The 23,561-nt window shown below is 36.7% G+C and overlaps 1 protein-coding gene and 1 pseudogene across 1 annotated transcript in view; one reads left to right on the forward strand and one right to left on the reverse strand.

Moving 5' to 3' along the window:
* The window catches only part of Ptpn22 (protein tyrosine phosphatase non-receptor type 22), a 53,163-nt gene extending 38,791 nt beyond the window's left edge, over positions 1-14,372 (reverse strand). The window contains exons 1-8 of the mRNA XM_005337640.5: positions 14,286-14,372; positions 4,017-4,125; positions 3,672-3,748; positions 3,446-3,541; positions 2,981-3,019; positions 1,130-1,201; positions 971-1,030; positions 229-371 (exon numbers count right to left, since the gene is read on the reverse strand). Coding sequence (XP_005337697.2) covers positions 229-371; positions 971-1,030; positions 1,130-1,201; positions 2,981-3,019; positions 3,446-3,541; positions 3,672-3,748; positions 4,017-4,125; positions 14,286-14,372 — 683 coding nt within the window. The remainder of the gene's footprint in view (positions 1-228; positions 372-970; positions 1,031-1,129; positions 1,202-2,980; positions 3,020-3,445; positions 3,542-3,671; positions 3,749-4,016; positions 4,126-14,285) is intronic.
* A 2,126-nt stretch (positions 14,373-16,498) lies between these two features.
* On the forward strand, positions 16,499-17,354 carry LOC110599420 (thioredoxin-related transmembrane protein 1 pseudogene; annotated as a pseudogene).
* Positions 17,355-23,561: the final 6,207 nt, after the last annotated feature.

The following is a 23,561-nucleotide window of genomic DNA, read 5'->3' on the forward strand; positions in this document are numbered from 1 at the left end:
ATCAGAGTATGTTTGCCATGCTACAGTGAATCTCAGGACAGGTCCTAGGCAACAGCCAAGAGTTACTAGAGCTATATTATTCACAAGTAACAGAAAAATATGACTTTAATGCTCCAATTGAATTTTATAGTTTTCTTCTGCTCTTGCCCTTTTCCTTTCGATCATGGAGTCCTGGCCAGACTGACATTTGGTTCATTCTAAGTAGAAGGTTCATATCTGGCAACCTACCTGCAGTGAATGCATATAGGAACACTGTCATCCTCTTGGTAACAACGCATATCCCAGATGAGTTCAAGGATAGGGTCTATAGAAGAAGGCACATCGTGGTCTGGCCAATTCTTATAATGAAACTGGTAGATAGTTCGAGTTTCCTGTAAGAAAAATAGCTAGAATAAGAGGAGAGTTCAAGGTTGGGACTTCACCTCATCCTACCAAAAGATTAGTCTACAAAGTTGCATATATTTCTTCCTTTTGCAATGTATTCTGTTTTATTCTCTGTAGATCTCGAGTAACCAGGTTCCTTTGAGAACAATTAATATTACTTGAGGTCTCTTACTATTGCCTATTCCCCAACTGCCCCATTCATAAGAGAGAGATTTTTTTAAAAAAATGGTCCAAACCAGATCTTCCCAAGTAGTACATCAGACATGCTGACATATTAAATCCCTTTACCTTTAGAAAGGCTGAGTAGGGCCTATGGCAGTCTGAGCTCTCAAATTTGGCCCCAGTCTATTCACTATTCAGCCTCTATTCATCATACAGATATTATCATTTTATGTGTATGTCATATGTACACTAGATTGGGGAGCATTATATCAGAGGTCTCTTGAAAATAAAGACTTTTTCAGGATACCAAAGACCCCACCATTCCCCATAGTCTCATATCTAGCCTCACTAACACTCATATGTATTTAGCTGCCTGATCTCTATAGGCTTTTGAGTTTATCATTCATTTCTGTTCTATACTTACACTATTGAACTTGGCTTTTAGAGTCCTGATTATATAATCAGATTTCCTTTTTTCAGCTTCCTAAGAAAAAGAAGATTTAAAATATTGGCAATTTCAAAGACAAGCTGTCTGTAAGGCAGAATTTTGCTCAGCCATAATGGGAACAGGCATCATACTTACACAGGATATGGAGAAAGGGCCAAATTGCAGCTGCATCTCTCCTGGCTCAGCCCAGTAGCGCTCACACTTTTTCTGTTACACAAAGCACAATGCAGTGATTTCCTTCTTTATAATCTAGTTTGTTCTGGGAAATAAAACCCCAACCCTCATTCAGAAGCAGGTTTAGCTCTGTCTTTCACCTTAGGTTAGACACTTCTAATCCCTTTGGGATTCAACCCCTACATCCATACTCTCATGAAATCTCCAAAGGATGGGAAGACAAACATTAAAGGATATAGAAATCATAGACTTCTTAGAAGTCTGAAAAAATAGAAATAGGGATCTATGATCTATTTTTAGTATTTCAAAAGAACTAAAAGAAATTATATGTTTACAAAAACAGTTACACAAGAAGTTTCCTTGGTTTTCATTAGAACTGCCAACTCTGAATGGCAACAGTATGTTAGAATAGTGATGTCCAGAAAAAAAATGTGATTTTCTGATAACCACACTCAAAAATGAAAAAATAAGAAATTATTTTTAATAATATGTCTCAGCCCAGTGTTATACAAAATTTTTGCAGGGCACAGTGGTGTACATCTATAATCCCAATAGCTCAAGAAGCTGAGGCAGGAGGATCACAAGTTCAAAGCCAGCCTCAGCAACTTAGTGAAGCCCCAAGTAACTTAGTGAAACCCTATCTCAAAATAAAAATTAAAAAGGAATGGAGATGTGTCTCAGTGGTTTAGTGTGTCTGGATTCAATCCCTAGTTAAAAAAAAAAAATTCAACATGTAATCAACAGATAATAGTAGATATTTAACCTTTCTTTCTTTTTAAATCTTCAAAATCTTGTGTATATTTTATATTTATAGTAATTTAGTTAGGATGCTAACTTTTACTAGAAATATTTTCCTTCCACTTAGATTAAATAAAATTCACATTGGGCTGGGGATGTGGCTCAAATGGTAGCGCGCTCGCCTGGCATGAGTGCGGCCCGGGTTCAATCCTCAGCACCACATACCAACAAAGATGTTGTGTCCGCCGAGAACTAAAAAATAAATATTAAAAATTCTCTCTCTCTCTCTCTCTTTAAAAAAAATAAAATAAAATAAAATTCACATTGGAAAAAGGTTCATATGCCCAAGTTGTTCCAATCATACGTAACAAGTTTTTCAGTAACTAAACTGAGTATTGTTTATAAATTTAAATCAATTAAAATAAAATAAAATAACTTAGTTCCTTGATCATACTAGCTATACTTTGATTGCTTAATAGCTACATGTGACTAGTTTATACAATTTTGGACAGCACAAGATTAGAAGCTCTGATTGGCAGTTAAAAATATCTGACTAGGGCTGGGGCTGTGTTAGCAGAGCACTTGCCTAGCATGTGTGAGGCACTGGGTTTGATCCTTAGCATCACATAAAAATAAACAAATAAAATAAAGGCATTCTGTCCATCTACAACTATCAAAAAAAATCTGACTAACAGAAATGAGAAAGTGAGGGCTGGGGTATTAGCTCAGTGGTAGAACACTTGCCTTGCATGTGTGAGACATTGGGTTCAATTCTCAGCACCACATATAAATAAATAAAATAAAGGTCATTGACAACTAAAAAAATATTTAAAAAAAGAAATTAGAAAATGAATTGTTAGTTTAAAAAGCAAACATTGCTTTTACTTTAAAAGAGAAAGTCTACTGAGAAAATGGAGAAAAGGAGTTCTTAGGGGTGGATAAAAGCCTATGAGTCGTATGGCATTCCCAAAGTGAAAACTAGGAAGATGACATGATTTTTACCTAGGCATACTTAAGGTCTGCTGCCAATTTTCCCTTTACCTTCAGGTCAACAGGTACTAGAAAGTAACTCACCTTTCCCATTTCAAACTCCATACATGCCATTACAATGATCTGGAGAGATGAAATAGAAACTTAAAGCAGCCATAGAGACAGAAAGGGCAGTTTAATATATGGGTCTCAGTCAGAAAGCATTACTCACTGTTTTTCTGTTTTGCTTTGTTTTTTAACCAGAAAAGAAATTCTAATAACTTATATAAAATGTTGTTCTCACTCTTCCTTCTTTCTGTCCCCACTTCCCTTTTCTCTATTCAAATCAGAAAATTTGTCTTACCAAAAGCCTGTCAAGGTAGGAACTTTCATTTCCTTGAACAAGAATGACATTGTAATTTTAATAAAAGTGGTCTGAACCCTAAAATCCCATCAACCAATTTAAAAAAACTCTGGTTTTAATGGGAAATCTTTGTCACATTCTGACACTCTAGCCCTGTTATCCCTAAGAACTGGAGAATAAAGTAACAGACACAACTTTGCACTTACCAGGACACTATATTCCCAAATCATCCTCCAGAAGTCGAGGAGAGTTGTAGATAAAGGACCCTGGGTGGCAATATAAGCCTTGGGTCCATAAACTCCCTAAAGGAGAATAAAAATTACATGAAATGTCTATAGATAATACCCTCTTCTCACCAAGTCCTTTTCCTATTCCCTTTTTTAGGTTCCTAGAGAAAAAAAAATGGAATGCTTTTATTTCCTTTTAGTATACCTTAATGAAGTTGGCATTGATATAGTTGGAGTCTTCATCAGAAGTTATTAGGGACAGTTCTACCCGGCTATGATCATCTGTAATACAAAAGAAAGACATAGTGTAACTAAAAAGGCTTACATAGAGGGTTAAGTCGGAACCTAATATTGTGAACAGCACATACCGTGAATGTCGAGTGAGTGAGTGAATGAATGAATAAATAAATATCTCTTGCAGTCCTAAATAGTACAATTCTAATTTGTCAATGCTTCTTTCCAGATTAGGAATCATAGTAGTTATTTAGTAAAAGGAAAAATGATTAAACGTGAGAGTAATTACACGTTTATAGAGAAAAATGGAACTTACAGGGCAAAATATCCTTATATCTATTTTTCTTGATATTCTTGGGCCTCTGTGCCACGGTTGTAGGATAGATCTTGTCTGCCTTGTATTTAGTAGATTGCCTTTTCAGCTTCTGTAATAAAATACCAAGAATAATGAATTTTCCTAAAGAAAGGAGGTCAGAAGCTACCTCTAGGGAGCTTTCCTTCTCCACTTTCGGAACATTCTACTTCAACCCTTTTAGCATCCTCTGGGGTTGACTCCATTCAGGACAGGGTACAAGAATTGCAGAATTCAGTGACATTTGGAGAAGTGAAAAGATCACACTTACTGCAGTTGAGCCACATATAGCTAAAACTTAAAGGTTAAACTGATGAATATTTTAAAAACCAAATGTCTTCTGAAAGCAAGCTACATGCTATGCCCAATGGGAGAGATATTAAAAGTTGAGTTTACTTTCTTTACAGTTACTCTTTAGTTCAATGGTCAACAGGAAGCTTACTAAGTTCCATTAGTTTATTTCAGATCACGTTTTTTTTCTAAATGGAAATAGAACTTAAACTGAATAAAATCTGCCTAAAGCTAGATAAATTTCAAAGATTGTAGTCCCCAAAGGAATCAAGTGTGATTTAAACGTTGAACCTACCCTTCAGCCAAACAGTGCTCTAAATAGCATGACATTCTATTGGTAGAACAGAATCTAGGCTGGCAGGGGCTAGCATTACATGGTTGAACAAGAGCTAGCATTATATGGTTGAACAAGACAGTGAAGTTACTCCTTAAAATTATATTCTCATTTTCTAATACTGTAACTATAGATAAAAACTTCAGGTCAGAGAAAATGATAATTCCTCTTTGGCTCCTTGATAGGGATCAAACTTGTCCCAGATTTTATCTTCCTTACCAAACAATCCATATCAACTAGATCTGACTTGTGAGAAGAGAGGGAGAAACATCTTAAAGAAGAAAGGGAGAAACATTTATGATAATTGATGAAAGTTTGTGTTGAATTAAACTAAAGAAAATAATTTTTATTAATTTTCAACCTTGGAGACTTGGTCATCGGAGGAGCACTGATTACCTCCTATGGACTAGCTCCCTCAGCATCTCCTCAATCTTCATTCTCTGTAACTTTCTTCTTGAAATTTCTTCCTTCCTTGGCCCTTATTTGTCTATATTATCTTGGTTCTCCTCTTTGATCCTCTGTGCTTTTCTATCTTTCGAGAACTACACAAATTTCCGATGTTAAATCTTCAATTCTCTGCTCTTCTCTTACTATACCTACATTTACTCAGGATATCCTATACATATCCTTCTATATCCTAGAGAAGACATACAAGTGTTTGTTGATTTATTTAACTGATTCTAATAGAATTATATTCCCAACCCATGTCCTAGACACTTGAGAATCTTATTACAGCCTCAGACTCAGTACATTTAAAACCAAAGTCATAATTGTCCCCACTATAATTGTCAATGGCACTATCTTTATTCTAAACAACCACACTTTAGAAAGTGAGTCACGTGGCGTTCCCCCCTTTCCACAATTCCACCTCTACTTTAGTTAGCACGTTCAACTGATTCTTAACCATGAAATGTCTTGCATCAGTCTTCCTTCCCAGGCTTACTAGAGATACCTTCATTTAGGCTTTTTCCTTAAATCTTGCTAACTCTTAGGTACTTGTTAACTCATCTTCATGCATTTCTTTCTCCACATTCATTGGGCATAATCCTGTTAATTTAATTTTAGTAAAATACTGCTTTTCTTATCTGTCTTATGCACAAACTAACTTCAATGAATCACTTTTAAAATTTTTTTTTGTAGTTGTAGATGGACAGAATACCTTTATTTTATTTGTATATGGTGCTAAGGATTAAGCCCAGTGCCTCGAACATGCTAGGCAAGCGCTCTGCCACTGAGCTACAGCCCCAACCCCAATGAATCACTTTTGCTACTAGGAAATAAAAAACTGAACTCCTTAGCCAGATACTCAAGGCTCTCTAGTTGGACCCCAAGCTGCTTCTCCCATATTTCCCACTGTCTTCTAGTTACAAAGCATCTATAGATGTCTCCTAGATTCTCTCACTATTGCACAAATTGATGTCACTGACAATTATGTGTAATATATTACTTCTTTTAAACTAGGGCATTTCTTTCCTTTCTCATAAATATATCCTTGGTACTCCTTTTGCATTTCTCAGCCATGACTATGGAGTAAACTAATAAAAAGAAGTAAGGAAATAAGAAATTTTCTCAAATGACTAGCAGTCGGATTTTTTTTTTCCACTGTTGGGGATCAAACCCAGAGCCTTGGGGCTGGGGTTGTGGCTCAAGCGGTAGCGCGCTCGCCTAGCATGCGTGCGGCCCGGGTTCGATCCTCAGCAGCACCACATACCAACAAAGATGTTGTGTCCGCCAAGAACTAAGAAAAAATAAATAAATGTTAAAATTCTCTCTCTCTCTCTCTCTCTCTCTCTCTCTCTGTCCCCCTCTCTCACTCTCTCTTTAAAAAAAAAAAAAAAAACCCAGAGCCTTATGCATGCTAAGTAAGCACTCTACCACTGAGCTACACTCCCAACCCAAAGGAGAGATGGTATATATCTGGGGGTGGGGGAGAGAGGTAGTTTTTTCTTTTGTTTTGTTGTTGTTGAAACTAGGTATTTCTTGGTCAGCCACAAGGCAGGGGATGTGAATTCCATGGAGGAGGTACTGTCAAGAGAAATCCAGGGAAGAATTTCTGGGAGAATCAAGTGAAAAGGCTAGCATCTCATGTGGGCTCTGAAATAGGGCGGTATATGAGAAACCAAAATCTATGTGTGCTTGATAAGCTAATAGTAAGTTCAATCAGTTTGTGGACTATATTACTGTTTTCCTTTCAAAAAAGAACAGAACTGGGGTTGGGTGCTAAGACTCTAGAAATCAGGACTGAGTTTTGCATGTTTTTAATCTGATAGACTTATAAATTAAGTAAAGTCACTTCCAAAAAAGAAAAGACCACAATATCTTTGCCTTGAAGGACCAGGTTACTGAATACAAGGCATAATATAAGTTGTATTTTGGAAAGGGAAAAAAAAACAAAAACCTGGCCTGTTGTGCTAGGGAAAGAAGAAATTGAAGTTGGACTATCTCCAGAGCTTACAACCGTAGGTCAGTATTATATGAAGCCTCCAACAGGAGAAAGAAAGCATGACTGCTAAGGGGTAGAATTAGGAGCTCTGGCCTTCAAACCCAGCAAACAGGAGTACTACCAGTAGGAAAAGAGGACAGACTGAACTGGCCCTGAGTATACACATAATTATCTCTTAACAAGATAATCAAATTTATGGAGGCTAGTTTCCAAATCACCAGTGGGGTAAGTGGGTAGGTGGGTAGGCAATAGCCAAACTGGGGAGACTCAAGTTTAGATACATAAAATAGAAGGAAATATCAAGATATTTGTTAAAAATGTCCTGTGGGGCTGGGGATGTGGCTCAAGCGGTAGCGCGCTCGCCTGGCATGCGTGCGGCCCGGGTTCCATCCTCAGCACCACATACCAACAAAGATGTTGTATCCGCCGATAACTAAAAAATAAAATATTAAAATTCTCTCTCTCTCTCTCTCTCTCTCTCTCTCTCTCTCTCTCTCTCTCTCTCTCCCTCTCTCTTTAAAAACAAAATGTCCTGTGAACAACTGAAAATGTGGGACTAGATGGACCCTAGTGAGAGGCTGGAGATGAGAATGTGATATAATTATTCTGGTGGCAACAGAAAAAAATTTACCTTAATGTGCATAAAAATCAAGAAATGTTAATAAGTATGTTCAAGCAATAAGCTGACTCCCACCAATGAATCATTTCAATTCAACAGATGTTTGTACAGGTGCTGTGCAAGAGGTACTATGTTCACAACTGGTTAGTTAGTATCATTACTTTAAAAACATTGAAACAACATATTTCCAGGTCTTCCCTGGTCTGTCTATGAAGTTGCTACAAGACCAGTCTGATTTCTAGTATCTTTTAAACCAACATTAGCAATTAAACCTGGCCTTTAGAACTGAGCATCTTTTTTCCTATTAGAGCTCAATGAATCCTTCATACTTAGTAAATATGTCTTAATATTTAATGAATATCATATTTATCTTTCTACAGAAATATCTTTGACCCAAGAAACATAAAACTTTTATTTTGTTTTTTTAATTGTTTGAATGGAATCCAACAACACTAAAGGAAATTTGTAAATATAGATTTTTTTTTTGCAGTTGTAAAAGGACAGTATGCATTTATTCTATTTGTTTTAATGCAGTGCCAAGGATCAAACCCAGTTCCTCACACATGCTAGGCAAATGCTCTGCCACTGAGCTATAGCCCCAGCCCTAAATAGAGATTTTTTTTTTTTTTTTTTTTTTTAGGGCTGGGGCTGGGGCTCAGTGGTAATGTACTTGCCTGGCATGTGTGAGGCACTGGGTTTGATTCTCAGCATCACATATAAATAAATAAATAAAATAAAGGTCTATCAACAACTTAAAAAAATATTCGAAAAAATTGTTTTAGTTGTAGATGGACACAATACCTTAATTTAAAAAAATTATTTTATGAGGTGCTGAGGATCAAATCCAGTGCTTCACACATGCTAGGCAAGTGCTCTACAGCTGAGCGCTATAACTGCAGCCCATAAGTGTATATATTTTTAAGGTAAAAAATACATACTCATTGAAGGAAATTTGGAATATACAGAGAAACAAAAATAAGATGATAAAAATCATCTATAACCCCACTATCCAGAGTTAATCACTCTTATTATTTTATAATAGTACCCTCCAACTTTTTATCCACACATTATTATAATAAAGATGGGATCACAGGCAGGGTTTTGTAATTTGCTCTCTTTACTTACCAATTTGTGGTGTTTTTTTGTTTTTGTTTTTGTTTTTTAATAGTGGCATATATATTCCATTATATGGAATATAACCAAAGTTTCTTAACCTATTTTTTTATTGTTGAACATTAAAGCTACTTCCAATATTTTATAATTATAACAATACTATAGTATGTAGCCAAACCATAAATATCTTTTATTATTTCCTTCAGATGAATTTGTAAGAATGGTCAAAGAATTTTCTCATTATAATAAACTCTGATCTATATTATTATGTCTGCTGAAACTGTATACAAATTTTTCCTCCAGAAAGGTCATTTCAGTATTATATAAAACTGCATATATTTTAATTCTGACCAATGTTAGAATTATAATATTTTAAATATGGGTCCATTTGATAAGCAAAGTGGTATCAGTAGTCTTTTTGTTGTTTGGATTCCTATTTGGATATCAAAATATTTTTTAAAGGCAGAAAATCACTATTAATCAAATTACCATATCTGCATAAAGCTATGTTCATATTTCTGTATTCTTACAAATAAATATATGTAGACATCCAAGGAACTTATATATGCATATTTAGCCTAATACCTGACTTACAATTCATACTTTTACACATACTTTTTAAATGAAGATACTTAATCTGCCTCCAGTGTAGAAAAGAAATTCTTAACATTAAATGCATGCAGCAAAATTGACCAACACATAACACATAACCAAGCTTTAACTGATTTATAATGACTGAAACATACACATTATAAGAACAAAAGTAGCCACAGTAACTGGTCCAAGAGGATACTTATTCCTTTATAAATTGCAGTGTATCTGACAAAGGATGTGCTAATGGAAAAGGATAGTCCTTGTTTTGGAAAAAGGAAAAACAACAACAAGCACTTGTACTATGTCCCTAGTGCTGTCTGGGATAGGTTGTTGGTCACCAGCCTGAAATTTCAAACAAGGAGACAGAGACATCACACCATCATAGTTGAGGCCACTAAAATCACCATGGTCATCAAACACTTCCCTTTTTTTGGCACTGGGAATTGACCCTTGGGGCACTTTACCATTGAGCTACCTCACCAGTCCCACTAAGTTACTGAGGGTCTTGCTAAATTGTGGAGGCGGGCCTTAAATTTGTGATCCTTCTGCTTTAGTCTCCTGAGTTGCTGGGATTATAAGTGACAACACCTGGTTCATCAAATACTTTCTGTTTACAGTTGACTTTTCAAACTTTCTTTCCTACAAAGAGGAAATACACTGGCCAGTCAATGCAAACTTCTACTCTGTTTGACAGTTACTTTTCTCTCTTTAAAAACTGATAAATTGGTTTTCTGATTTCTAGTGAATTTCTTGTGTTTGATTATTATGAGCCAGTTGCTTGCTCTTGATCAATGCTGGATATAGTAAAACATCTGAATTTCTAGATCAGCAAAGCTAAAGATTGGACACTAACTATGGCAATTTGAAATAGACATGTCACCCTAAGTGGCTACTTACCTCTCTCAACGTATCAGTAATTTCATCTATTGACCCTTGATAGAATTCATGAAAATGATTAGAAAAAATTACACCCAATGAAATTGATATTTTACAAATAGAATGTAGAGTGAGAAAACAAGACATAAAAGAACATTTAGGGGCTGCGGTTGCGGCTCATAGGTAAAGTGCTCGCCTAGCACGTGCGAGGCCCTGGGTTCCATCCTCAGCACCACATAAAAATAAATAAAATAAAGGTATTGTGTCCAACTACAACTAAAAAGTAAATATTTAAAAAAGAACATTTAACTTGATTTTATTTACATATAGTTCAAAGACAGATACAATTAATCTCTGTTGTTTAGTGAACTAGATATTAAAGCAATGCAAAAAAACTATATCATGATAGTGTTTATAACTAATCTTACTGGTGTAGGACTGTTATTTGGAAGTATACCCAAGGGATTTCTGTGGTGTGGGCAGTGTCCTACTTCTTGATCCAAGTCCTTATATGGGCACCACACAAATAAATATAAAATTGGAATTTTGATAAGTATAAATACCAGATGGAGCCAATAAGAACTTTTATAATAAGAAAGTTGGTCTATTCAGGGAGGTCAAGAAAAACTTTTTAGGGCTGAAGATGTCTGTAGTGCAGTGGTAGAACACTTGCCTCATATGCTCCAGGCCCAGAGTTTTTGGGGGGATGGTGGGGTACGGGGGATTGAACTCAGGGCTCAGGGGCACTTGACCACCAAGCCACATCCCCAGCCCTATTTTGTATTTTATTCAGAGACAGCGTCTTACTGAGTTGCTTAGCCCCTTGCTATTGCTGAGGCTGGTTTGAACTTGTAATCCTCCTGCTTCAGCCTCCCAAGCTACCGGGATTACAGGCATGCGCCACCACACCCAGCCCCAGAGCCCAATCTCTAGTACCACAGAAAGAATATTAAAGAAGAAGAAGGAGAAGGAGAAGAAGAAAAAAAGAGGAAGGGGAAAAAAGGCCCCACCAAATGTAGATCTAAAGAATTATGAAACATTAACTAGGGCCAGGCACAGTGGCACATGCCTGTAATCCCAGCCGCACAGGAGGCTGAGGCAGGAGGATTGTGAGTTCAAAGCCAGCCTCAGCAAAAGCAAGGTGTTAAGCAACTTAGCGAGACCCTGTCTCTTAAAAAAATAAGATAAAAAAGTTAACTAGGTAAAGAGGAATGTAAGGAATGCTCAAGGCAGAGGGAAAGTACGCCACTGGAAAGTTTTGAATTTAGTTTAGTCCTGGCATAGAGAACAGACCTAAGCAGCATGGCATTTTACATCAGCTGTCACAGTAGGCCTGCCAGATCCAGTTAAGTATATTGTGCTCTGCACAAAGATACATGGATAAGGCAGAAGTGAGGACTGAAATCTGAACCATGGAGGAGGGGAAAAGATGCACAGGGCATCTCTCCAGAAGAGGGATACCTTTTGGTAAGTCCCACAAAGAATACCACCTACTAGGAGTGGCCTTGTGTCACACAATCCTCAATTCTCAGAACATCACATGCTGGGAGAAGACATTAAAGGCTGAAGGTGGTGTGTGGGACATTACCAGGTGGAAAGCCCTCTGATCTAATGGCAGTATTTAGCTTGTCCAAATGAGCAATCTGACCCCGTTCACTTCCACCCCCACTCCCCCACTGCTATTCCTCTGGTGTCTCAGCTGAACCTTTAGGTGGGGCTCAGGGCGAGACTCTGTTTTTCCACTGGAGGACATGAGTCAGTGAACAGTGAGGTTCCACTTAATCACTACCCAAAAACAAGATTCTTAAAATCAGGAGCTAGAAAAGAAAGGAAGTGATTAATATAAAAGTCAGGATAGTGATTATCCCTGTGGCAAGGTGGGGTGGGTGGGTGGAGGGGGTCTGCTGGGGAAAGGATATATTGGGGTCTTCTGGAGTCTGACAGTGCTTTATTACTTGACTGTGTGGTTGCTTTATAATTATACTTACATGTCTTACATACTCTTCTAAATGTTATTATATTTTACTATTATAAACAACTAAAAGATATGAACTATAAAAAGTTCTTAAGAAAGGAAAAAATGACCAAATTTATATTATTAAAAGATCACTTGGGTGTTGAACGGAAAAGTCATTGAAGGTGGGGAAAGGCTAGAAGCAATGAAACCAGTTAAAGGTAGTTGCTGTAATTTGGTAAGAGAGTATATGACCTGAGCTTTAAAACGGTAAGATATTAGGAAAGCAGCCTGTACTATTTTTAAAAAATACAGTCAAAATAGAAGAGAGGCTGGCACTGCCTGTCAGCTCACTTTTTGCCTCTATCCTTTGGAGAATCTGGATCAGGAATCACAATCCCAGAGCAGGCATGTGTCTACACAGACAAATGTGCTCCTTACCTTCTCTTTGATAAATCTCTTCAGAGAGGCTCAGAATGCCTGGCTAGTAGCAGTAGAAGCACATTTTTTTTTAATGACACCATGATATTATTCCAAGTTGAACTAACATAGGGGTTTCCTATCATAACATCTCATCACTCATCCATAATATCTGATCACTGGAGACTTTACAAAGTATTTTATTATCTATTCTCTGGTACCAGAATGTTAGCTCTGGAGGGCAAAGACTTATTCATTTTGTTCACTATTGTATTGCCTAGAACTGAACTTGATCCATGGTACATGCTCAATAAATACTACCAAATAACCACTATATATATATATTTAAGTTGCCTAGGCTGGCCTGGAACTTGCAATCATTCTCACTCAGTTTTCTGAGTAGCTGAGACTACAAGTGTGCACCATAGCACGCGACTCACATTTTATCACTATAGTCTTTATTATTATTACTGATATTTAATCATCACAACAAATCTATAAAAATGATTAGGACATAAATTATTATCCCCATTTTATAAAATAGAAAATAAGAGATTTGGGGACTGGGATTGTAGCTCACTGCTACAGTGATTGCTTATCATATGTATGGCACTGAGTTCGATCCTCAGCACCACATAAAAATAAAGGTATTATGTCCATCTACAACTAAAATATATGTATATGTAAATATATTTATATATATTAAAAAACCAGCGATTTGGGAAGAGTAAGGAACATGTCAAATAGTCTACAATTTGATTGATGAAGTATCAGTTCTCTTGTTTTTTCCCTCTTCTTTAGAGCCATTCTTATAGCTCTGAAATACAGCTGCAAGTATTCCAAAACACATGAGAGGTACTATCGGACATCCTACATTCACTGATGTGCCAGGTAATAGAGTGAATGAGGTCTATCTGACTTCCATTGCACCAATACCTACAGTTCCTCTGCAAAATCAATCTATCTGACTCAAGGCTACACTCATATTTCTCTCATGGCCCTCACTTGTCTCTACTCCCCACCCCATCCTTTCCACCTCTCTAAGCAATGTAAGCTAGGGAAACCCTGTTATTATAAAAACACATGTTCTAATATTTTTCTCATAGGAAAAAGAAAAGAAAAAAGTGACAATCAGTAGTTTTGATGCTCTTCAAAAACCTCTGTCATCCAAATGGCATCCCATGAGGAGGTTAAAAAAAATATTCTATAAAAAAATTAATTGTGCTCTCTTTCTTCTTAATATTAATTAAAATTAGTGATTTGAAGTATAAACCACAACTCTGATGCCTAGGGAACTCTGAATGTTCAATTAATATTAGATTAGTATTTATACATCTGGAGTTGTGTTTTGCCTCTGTAGGATTTCCAAACTCTAAAACACTAGCAAACAGAATATTAAAAACAGTATTTTAAATAAAATACCTAAATGTATCAAAACCAGAGCAGTCAGACTTTTAGATTGCCCTCTTTCTTCTCCTTCAAAGCCTGATAATTACTTTGTCCTGAGAGCAATTTGGTCTAGAAGAGTTGAATCACTATAGTCAAACAGTGTATGTAACTACTCTGAGAGCGTCACACACAGGACTCACCAGAAACTCACTGGCAAACTCTTCTTTGTTAATTTTCTTGTTTTGGGCCTCATCCAGGAACTTCTGCAGATTTTCTCTTTGGTCCATGCTGCAGAGTAAGAGAAACAGTCTGTGAGTAGGTTAAGGGAGGGCATGTCAAATGTGTGTCATGGCCGAGACACCACCAAGAAGCCACTGCTGCTGCCTGAACATAGCATGCTGAAGGCTGTGGTTTACTGACTTCATCACAAGCTCTAGAGGAAATTAGTATGAAACCAGCCTCTGTGGTCACACAACAAAGCCATCATCTCACTCCAGGGCCCTAGCGCCTTCCTTCTCAACAAAGAAAGCTGATTACAATTCAAGTTTTTAACAAACAAGAGGCTAACCAGAACTTAAAATATTGTCTGCTTAGCTTTGAGACTGTTCCACCCCATCACCTTTAAGCAAAATTCATCTTTCTTTCTGCTTTCCAGAGAAAATGCAGAACTACAGTTCTCATGGATAACTTTTGCCTCTCCCCATTTTGTCAGTGAGTATAAAGGCCCTGTTGACATCTTGGTTTTTTTCGTGTTCCATATGAACTCTACAAAGTTCAGTTAGGCCCAAAAAGAAAACCATGTTTGGAGTGACATCTTCTATCCGGACCGGTCTACCAAAAGTTTCTTGTCAGTGTGATCAACAGTAAACTTCTGTTCATCAGAGAAGGATTATTATTCAGAGCTTTTAAAATCTGCCATACAGACCTCATATTTTCTTTTGGATGAAGCAAAGTCAGCTGCTTCTAACAGTCTATGTCTCTCCCAGAGCTGGGGAAGTCCTGCACTCCATTAGGGAAGTATTGATTTTAGCACTTCTTCAACCCCCCAGCAGCTCTTTGAGCTTCACCTGGGTTCTGGACATAAAGGCCAAGAGCACTGGTCTACATGGAACCAGGAGCTAGTGGTCCTTGCCAAGAGTACCTGACAAGGCAGTACAATATCTCCAGAATGTAATGCTGGCAAACAGTAACAAAAAGAAAGTAAAATCAGCTACCTGACTACACACTGACTACAGTGTGAATTCTAGGTCAAGCCTGAGAATCAGGCATATCTATAGTACCAGCACTCAAGAAGCTAAGGCAGGAGGATAGCTTGAGTCCAGGAGTTCAAATCTTGCCTGGGCAACATACATAGATTCTGTCTCAAAACAAACAAAGCCTGAAGAACAGTTTCTATAGTAGACATTTTTACTCTGCAATGAATGTCTTAGAACAGATATTGTTTCAGGAAGTCATTCTGTATGTGTGGCATTGGCCCTGAAAAACAGCTGTTCTTGAAAAAGCTTCAGTGCCTCAGTTTGCATAAATTCTCTCCTCAGTGGGTACAAATCCACCCAAGGTCTAATTCAGTGTGAGAACAAACCCAAATGAGCATATTATCTTGGTTCAATAAATGATATGAAAACAAAATTAGTCTGAAATAATCCTGAGGAAAACTGGGAAATATGTTGTTTGGACTTCCTCTATTGAAGATATTAGCAATCCTTTCTGTTTTCCCAACATTATTCAAACTCCCTTCAGGAAATCATGATTCTGAACATTACCAAGAGGCTGCATCCTCTTTATTGGGCCCAACAGTAAGAAAGGAGATATTTGAGTTGTCTTGGTTACAGGCAACTTGAAGCCAATATTCCAAATAGTTTTGATCCCAGTCCACATAAATTAAAATGGACTATAATTCCTCAGCAATAATGTTGGAATATGATAATATTTCTCAGATTATCCCCACCTAGCATTAAGGTGACTTTCTTGCTGCTCTAAATAATCCGGTGTTTGACTATTTAAAAACACATAAAATATGAGAAAACTTCACATTAAAAAGAATACAAAATTTTAACCCATGCCTGTATTCTCAGAGACTCAGGAGGCTGAGGCGGGAAGATCACAAGTTCAAGGCCAGCCTCGGCAATTTAGCAAGGCCCTAAATAACTTAGTGAGAACCTGTCTCAAAACAAAAAATAAAAAAGGCCATGGTAAAAATGCCCCTGGGTTCAATTCCTAGTACAAAAAATAAAATAAAATAAAATCACAAATATATGTAGTGAAGCCTAAAAGATGAAAAAAAAAAAAGAGTCAATTGTGTGTAATGGAATTAAGGATGCTTTTAAACTTATACAACTTTCTTAATTAGAAAAAACTCATAAAAATTAATTAATTCATAGCACCTTCTGGGCATCTCATAGTTCCCCTGACCATGTTGGTGCTGTTGCTTAACTGGAGAGAGTTGCTGGAAGGAGAGTGGATGACAGAATTTCATGCACTTGGTGTCCTGTGTGTCAAAATCTTCAACCAAAATTGGAAAGTTTTGCCGAATGGAGAGAAGTATTGAGGTTAATATTGCAAAAGTAGATGTCACAGAGCAGACAGGACTGAGTGTATGGTTTATCACAACTGTTCTTTCTACAATTTATCATTGTAAAGATGGTGAATTTTGGGCTGGGGATGTGGCCCAAGCGGTAGCGCGCTCGCCTGGCATGCATGCGGCCTGGGTTCGATCTTCAGCACCACATACCAACAAAGATGTTGTGTCCGCTGAGAACTAAAAAATAAATTAATTAATTAAAAAAAAAAAAAGATGGTGAATTTAGGTGCTATCTAGAATCAAGGGCTAAGAAGGACTCCATCAACTTTATAAGCGAAAAGGAGTAAAGAACATTGAACCTGTTTCATCATGGTTTTGTCCAGGTTCTGTTCTACTTGCCACAACTATTTTATTGAAGACCTTGGATTACCAGTTTGGGGATCATACACACTTTTTGCTTTAGCAACTCTGCTTTCAGGACCGTTATTAGGAGTTTGTATGATATTTATGGAGGACTGCCTTTGTCCTTCAAAAGGGCACAAACCACAGCCATACCCTTTTTTAAAAAAAAAACAACTCATTACTAGAATTTTCTCAACCTTTGAAAAAAGTGGAGGAGGAACAAAAGGCTGATAAAGAAGATGTTTCAGAAGAGGAAGCTGAAAGTAAAGAAGAAATAAACAGACTTTTTACAGAATGCAAAAGACAATGCTCTGTGGGTTCATCGTTGTCCACTAGTAAATCCTAATTTTTTTTAAATGAATATTTTTCTCCTTTATTTATATGCAGTGCTAAGAATCGAACCCAGTTTTGTTATTTATTTATTTATTTATTAAATATTTATTTTTTAGTTGTAGCTGAACACAATATCTCTATTTTATTTATTTATTTTTTTGTGGTGCTGAGGATCGAACCCAGGGCCTCACACATGCTAGGTGAGCGCTCTACTGCTGAGCCACAATCCCAGCTCAATTACCTTTTTAAAAAATATTTATTTTTTAGTTTTAGGTGGACCCAATATCTTTATTTTACATTGATGTGGTTGTGAAGATCGAACCCAGTGCCTCATGCATGCTAGGTGAGCACTCTATCACTGAGCCACAACCCAGCCCCAGTTTTGTTATCTTAACATCATGATATTAATAAAAACTGAAGATTGACCACTTTTTCTTTTTTGGTACTGAGAATTGAACCCAGGGATTCTCAACCACTGAGTCCCATCCCCATCTCTTTTTTATATGTTAATTAGAGACAGGGTCTTGCTGAATTATTAGGGCCTCTCTGAATTACTGAGGCTAGCTTTGAACTTGTGGTCCTTCAGCCTCCCAGGCCTCTGGGATTACAGGTGTGCACCAGGCCGTCTGGCTTGATCATTCGTTTTTATGTGAACTGTGACTTGCTTTATATAGTACAGGGTTCAACCTAGATTGTTGGATTGAACAGTTTTCATTAAGAAAATAAAAGCAGGTATAAAAGTTTACAGTATTCAAGTTGATATGTCAAGAGCTATGTAATGTTTTGAACAACTAATCAAAAACAAAAAAAAAACATCATTGAGGTCCAAAAAAACAAAAACAAAAAACCAGCAACGAAAACATGATAAATATGCAACTACAAGATATCATCAATTTGAATGTATGAAATATGTCAAGAGCTATGTAATGTTTTGAACAACTAATAATAAAAAAAGATATCAATTTGTTTAAATAAATTATGATTTAAATTTTAAAAAAAGTTTACAGTATGATTTAAGAGCATTATAGTTTTTTAAACAATGTATAATTTTGAAAAATCTGAAAAAGCAATAACATTTGTACATCTTTGTTTAATAATAACCTGTATCAAGTCTGAATTTTAAAAAATTACATTTCTCAATGTTTGCATTATTGGGGTATTTAAGATTAGAGAAGATTTATCATTTGATATGATTTTTCTCAGTTTCACTGTGTGGAAAAAAAAAAAAAGAACATATTTCCCATAAATGGGAACTTTTTGCCCAATGTCTTGAGAAATGTATATTTCAGTGATAACTCTGTGGTCTTTTAGAGATATAGTTCAAAATTTCCTCATTTTTAAAATTAGGCAACTAATAAAAAAAACTACCTTGTTTTAATTATAGTTTTCTGCACATCATATACAGAATATGCTACTAATTAAGAAAGTTTTTATAAGCTTAGGTGTTCTCTTGATTCCTATAATGGTTAATTGCTTTTTTTTCTGTTCCCTTGGTCAGTGTGTGGTTTGTATTTTTTAACTTGTCATGGATTATATACCTCAAAGTAGATGATATAAACAGTATCACGATTATACTTACTGTTGGTAAATAGTACTTTTTTGTTGTTGCAAGTTGAAATTTACTGAGAGATCCGTCGAACTGAGCTATATTGATAATTTGAAATTTTGGTCATTCACTCCAGATTTTACATTATTATTGTTGAACCTTGTCTTGAATTTTGTTGTTTTGGTGCTTTTCGGGTTTTTTTTTTTTTTTTTTTTTGGTATTAGAGATTGAACTCAGGGGCACTTGACCACTGAGCCAAATCCCCAGCCCTATTTTATATTTTATTAGAGACAGGGTCTCACTGAGTTGCTTAGTGCCTCACTCTTGCTAGGCTGGCTTTGAACTCATGATCGTCCTGCCTCAGCCTCCTGAGCTGCTGGGATTACAGGCATGTGCCATGGTGCTTGGCTTGAATATTTTGACTTTGTTCTTTTTCTTTTTTGTTTTTAATGTAAAGGTGGACATTCCCGATTTTTATATACATACATATATATATATATATATATATACACACACACACATATATATATGTATATATATATATATAGTTGTAAATGGACACAATACCTTTATTTATTGATTTATTTTTATGTGGTGCTGAGACTCGAACCAAGTGTCTCACATGTGCAAGGCAAGCGCTCTACCATTGAGCCACAACCCCAGTCCCAACATTCCTGATTTTTATTTGACATAGAAAAGCTTTGGTATTTTATACTTTGGAAGTTCAAAGCTTAGTTTGATATAAAATAAAGTTTGCTTTCTTTTTTTTTTTTTTAAGAGAGAGAGAGAGAGAGAGAGAATTTTTTTAATATTTATTTTTCAGTTCTCGGCGGACACAACATCTTTGTTGGTATGTGGTGCTGAGGATCGAACCCGGGTCGCACGCATGCCAGGCGAGCGCGCTACCGCCTGAGCCACATCCCCAGCCCCCTAAAGTTTGCTTTCTACTTAGGAAAAAAAACCTTTAAAAAATTTATTAATTTGTTCAACAATTTTATTGAGTACCCACTAAATGCAAAACACTGTTAGTTTTGGATATACAATGTAAGAAAGCAGAAAATGGTAACATCCTTAACCAGTTAATAAAACATCTCAGAACTAAAGGTATTAGACATGATTACTGATAAGAATTGAAATATTCCAAACTAAATTATTTGCAGAGTAGCAAAGCATAATCCTAAAATGAAAATAATCTTCCATGTTCGAACAAATAAGATATATGGTTTCATTATCTGTCACCTTAGTAGTTCCTCACTATCATCAAAATTAGAACTTTATTCTTTATTAGATAAAAGTTAAAAGATACCTAATAAAACTTAAATCTTTTTTTGTGTGTGTGCTGGGGCTTAAACTTAGGGATGTTTTACTACTGAGCTACATCCCTAGTCCTTTTTATTTTGAGACAAGATCTTGTTAAGTTGCTGAGTGTCTTGCTCAGGCTGGTCTCAGACTAGTGATCCTTATGTCTCCAAAATTGCTGGGATTATAAGCATGCACCTCTGTGCTTGGCTAATCTATTTTTCCTCAACCCCCAATTTCAGAACACTCTTCTACAGTTTCCTTAGGGAAGGAAAAGAGAAATAAATGTAAGAAAGAAACTTTCTTAGATACTGCCATACATAGTTTTTTTTTTTTTTTTACCTCAAATCTAAGGATCTGTACATAGTGTCTTATTAGAATTGCAGCACTTTTTTTTTTTAAAGCAAGCAGCTATTCTTAGGAGTTGACTCTACTGTAAAACCAAAAGGTATAGAAACATTGTAAAATTACTAACCTCAAAAACCCACTTAGCTACAGGGCTATTTCCTGAGCAGACCACTCAAGTGAGCAAAAAACAAGCTTAAGGAGAAAACAAAACAAAATAACGTTTAGTCTTATTGTTAACAATCTGAGCTGGTTTTTTTTTTTTTTTTTTTTTTTTGCAGATTTCCTTCTACATATACTAGATGGCAAGAAGAGCATAATGCTTTTCAAGGAAGATAGTGTTGATTCATTTGTATCTTATGGGAAGTTCAAGAGCTGCAGAGGGGAACCAAGTCATGCAACAAAATTTGACAAATACTTAGAAGAATTTAAGATGAATCATTTAAACCAGTCTGGCATGGACCATAAGAGAGTGTTCTGAAATATGGGGTTGAGCAAAAATAGATTAGCCAGGCTCAGAGGTGCATGCAATGAAAAACTCATAAGCAATTTGCCAAAACCATCAAGGGTGAGCTCTAGGAGGGAGTGAAAGTGCAGATGTGCACTTGGAGGAGTTAAAATCTCACTGCTGCCTCTTGTGTTCAGAAGGAAGAAGATAACAGGAGTGCCAGTCCTAGTCACCTGCTCCAACAAGAGGGTGGTGTGCCAGTTTGAGGGGAAATATCACCATCATGAAGGAATTAGGAATTAGAGAGCAGGAAAGTTTAAGGAGAATTCCAGGGGAAGTTATTAGGGCAAGATAAACTAATCAAATAGGAAAAACACTCCAGTTTCTCAGAACAACCTTCTATGAGGGGGCATGTTTTACCCTAGGGAAGCCACTTACCCAATCTTAGCTTTAGTTTCACAATTCTTGCCTTTCCACATATCCCTGGGCCATTGATTCAATGTAGGCTATGAGCATTATCTGTGAAATGCTCAGTCCCTTGTAAGCATTCTCTTGTTCACCAAGGCCTGTTGGTCCTTTCTCTTTAATGTCTTAGATTCAACTTGTCCTGTCTATTCTCACGTTAACTACCATTCCAGTTTTCACGTCTGTTTTCTGTAGTAATGAGCTCTTAGATGATCTTCCATATATCTATATATCTTCCAGTCTAGAGTCTCCTGACAACAAAGGTAAATGAAAATTCTTTTAATTTTTTTTTTTTGGAGTTGTAGATGGATATCATTCCTTTATTTTGTTTATTTTTAAATGGTGCTGAGGATTGAACCCAGTGCCTCACACATGCTAGGTAAATGCTCTGCCACTGAACTACAGCCCCAGCCCCAAAATTCTTATATTTCACTTTAATATAAAAGTACCAAAATACTTACAGATAGGCTTTAGGAACAAATCCAGATTCCTCAGCTTGTTGCCAGATCCTTCCCCATCATCTGTCCCCACCCAACCTCTCCAATCACATCACCTACAGACTGTTCATTCTACTACCACTTCTTTTGCTACTTCTTACCTTTACCCCTATTTTCCCAGCATGAAAATAAAGCAATAAAGTTCAGTCACCTGTTTTTTAAGACTCTTGCCCCTAACTCTATCTTGCCATGATCTTCTCTTAGTTTGAGCCCCTACAATATAAGTCTTTATATTCAGATATAGAAGTTTTTAAAATTATTCATTTGCTTCTTGCTCCCCATAATTTTTTTTTAAAGAGAAACTTATTCCAAAGAGGATATGCAAAATGCCATCTATAGTTTCAGGTCAAAGGCAATGATAGTGTCTTCCATGCATTTGTATAACTCACTGTACTCAACATGTCTTGAGCATACCTAAAAGAAATTTGTTGTGATAAAGTATGCTATATTAAGTGGTTCGGCTTTGGTGAAAAATCCACTTCATCTTGGTTTTTCATTACACTATTTACTCCAGGTCTCTATGCTGGCACAGTCTAGGTTTCCAGTCTCGGGCTGGGCCATTTCACTATGCCAGGAGCAGATGGGCCTTTACCACAGGGAGGCCCAGCAACTTGGCGAAGAGCACTTCCCCAAATGCTGCTGCCCAAGTGGTAGGGCTACTGAGGCTCTGAGTCCAGCTCAGAAAGGCCAGAAAGGCCAGAAAGAAATGACCTCCTTCAGCTCCAGAACAGACTTATTTTAAAAGAGAAACTTGTTCCAAAGAGGATATGCAAAATGCCACCTATAATTTCAGGTATATCAAAAGCAATGAAGAAGAGACTCATAAAATACCTATAATGAAGCTTGTTTAATTTGTCGTGTTCTTCACATTGTCCTCAGAAGAAAGGTCCCTTAATCTGCTGTTTATCATGACAACATTTTGAAACCTCATCAAGCTCTTCAGTTTACCTGCTACAGACTTCAGAGTCACCTTCCCATATTCCACATAGGGAATCATACTCTGCCCTCAGTTCCAAAAAACCCCAAGAGGCAAAAGTCAATTCATAACTTGCAATTGAAGCAATTTAACCTTTAAAAAATAAAGAGTCAGGACTCTTGGTGAGGCTTTGAATCTTGCTCAATGTATAATCAAACCTGAAGCTTCATTTTAATCACTTATTCATTTAATGAAGATTTATAACATCCATATACATGTGAGAGAATGGAGGAGAGAGGTGTTAGAGAAGAGTACAACTAAGTACCCTTTAAGGATCCTGTTTTCTAATAGGAACAACAAATATACAAATAACTACAATTGAAGGCTATTTGTGAAAAGAACCATAAAAGTGATGCAAATAAGTGTAAGGAGCCAAAGATCACTTTTTTGGGGTTATCTAGATAGCCTCTATGGAGGAAGTGATCATTGAGTTGGTCTTGAAGATTTCAATACGTTGAGATGAGAAAAAGAAATATGAAACAGAAAGCAGTAGAGGCTAGAAAGGGCAGTTGGGGTCACATCCTGGGGGGATTTGAATCCCAGGCTGGTGGAAAGCCAGGAACCTTGCCATGCTGGGAATAGAACCCAGAGCCTCACACATGCTGGGCAAGTACTCTGCCACTGAGCCACATTCCAACCTCAAA

Source organism: Ictidomys tridecemlineatus, chromosome 11 (assembly GCF_052094955.1).
Source record: "Ictidomys tridecemlineatus isolate mIctTri1 chromosome 11, mIctTri1.hap1, whole genome shotgun sequence".
NCBI lineage: Eukaryota > Metazoa > Chordata > Mammalia > Rodentia > Sciuridae > Ictidomys > Ictidomys tridecemlineatus.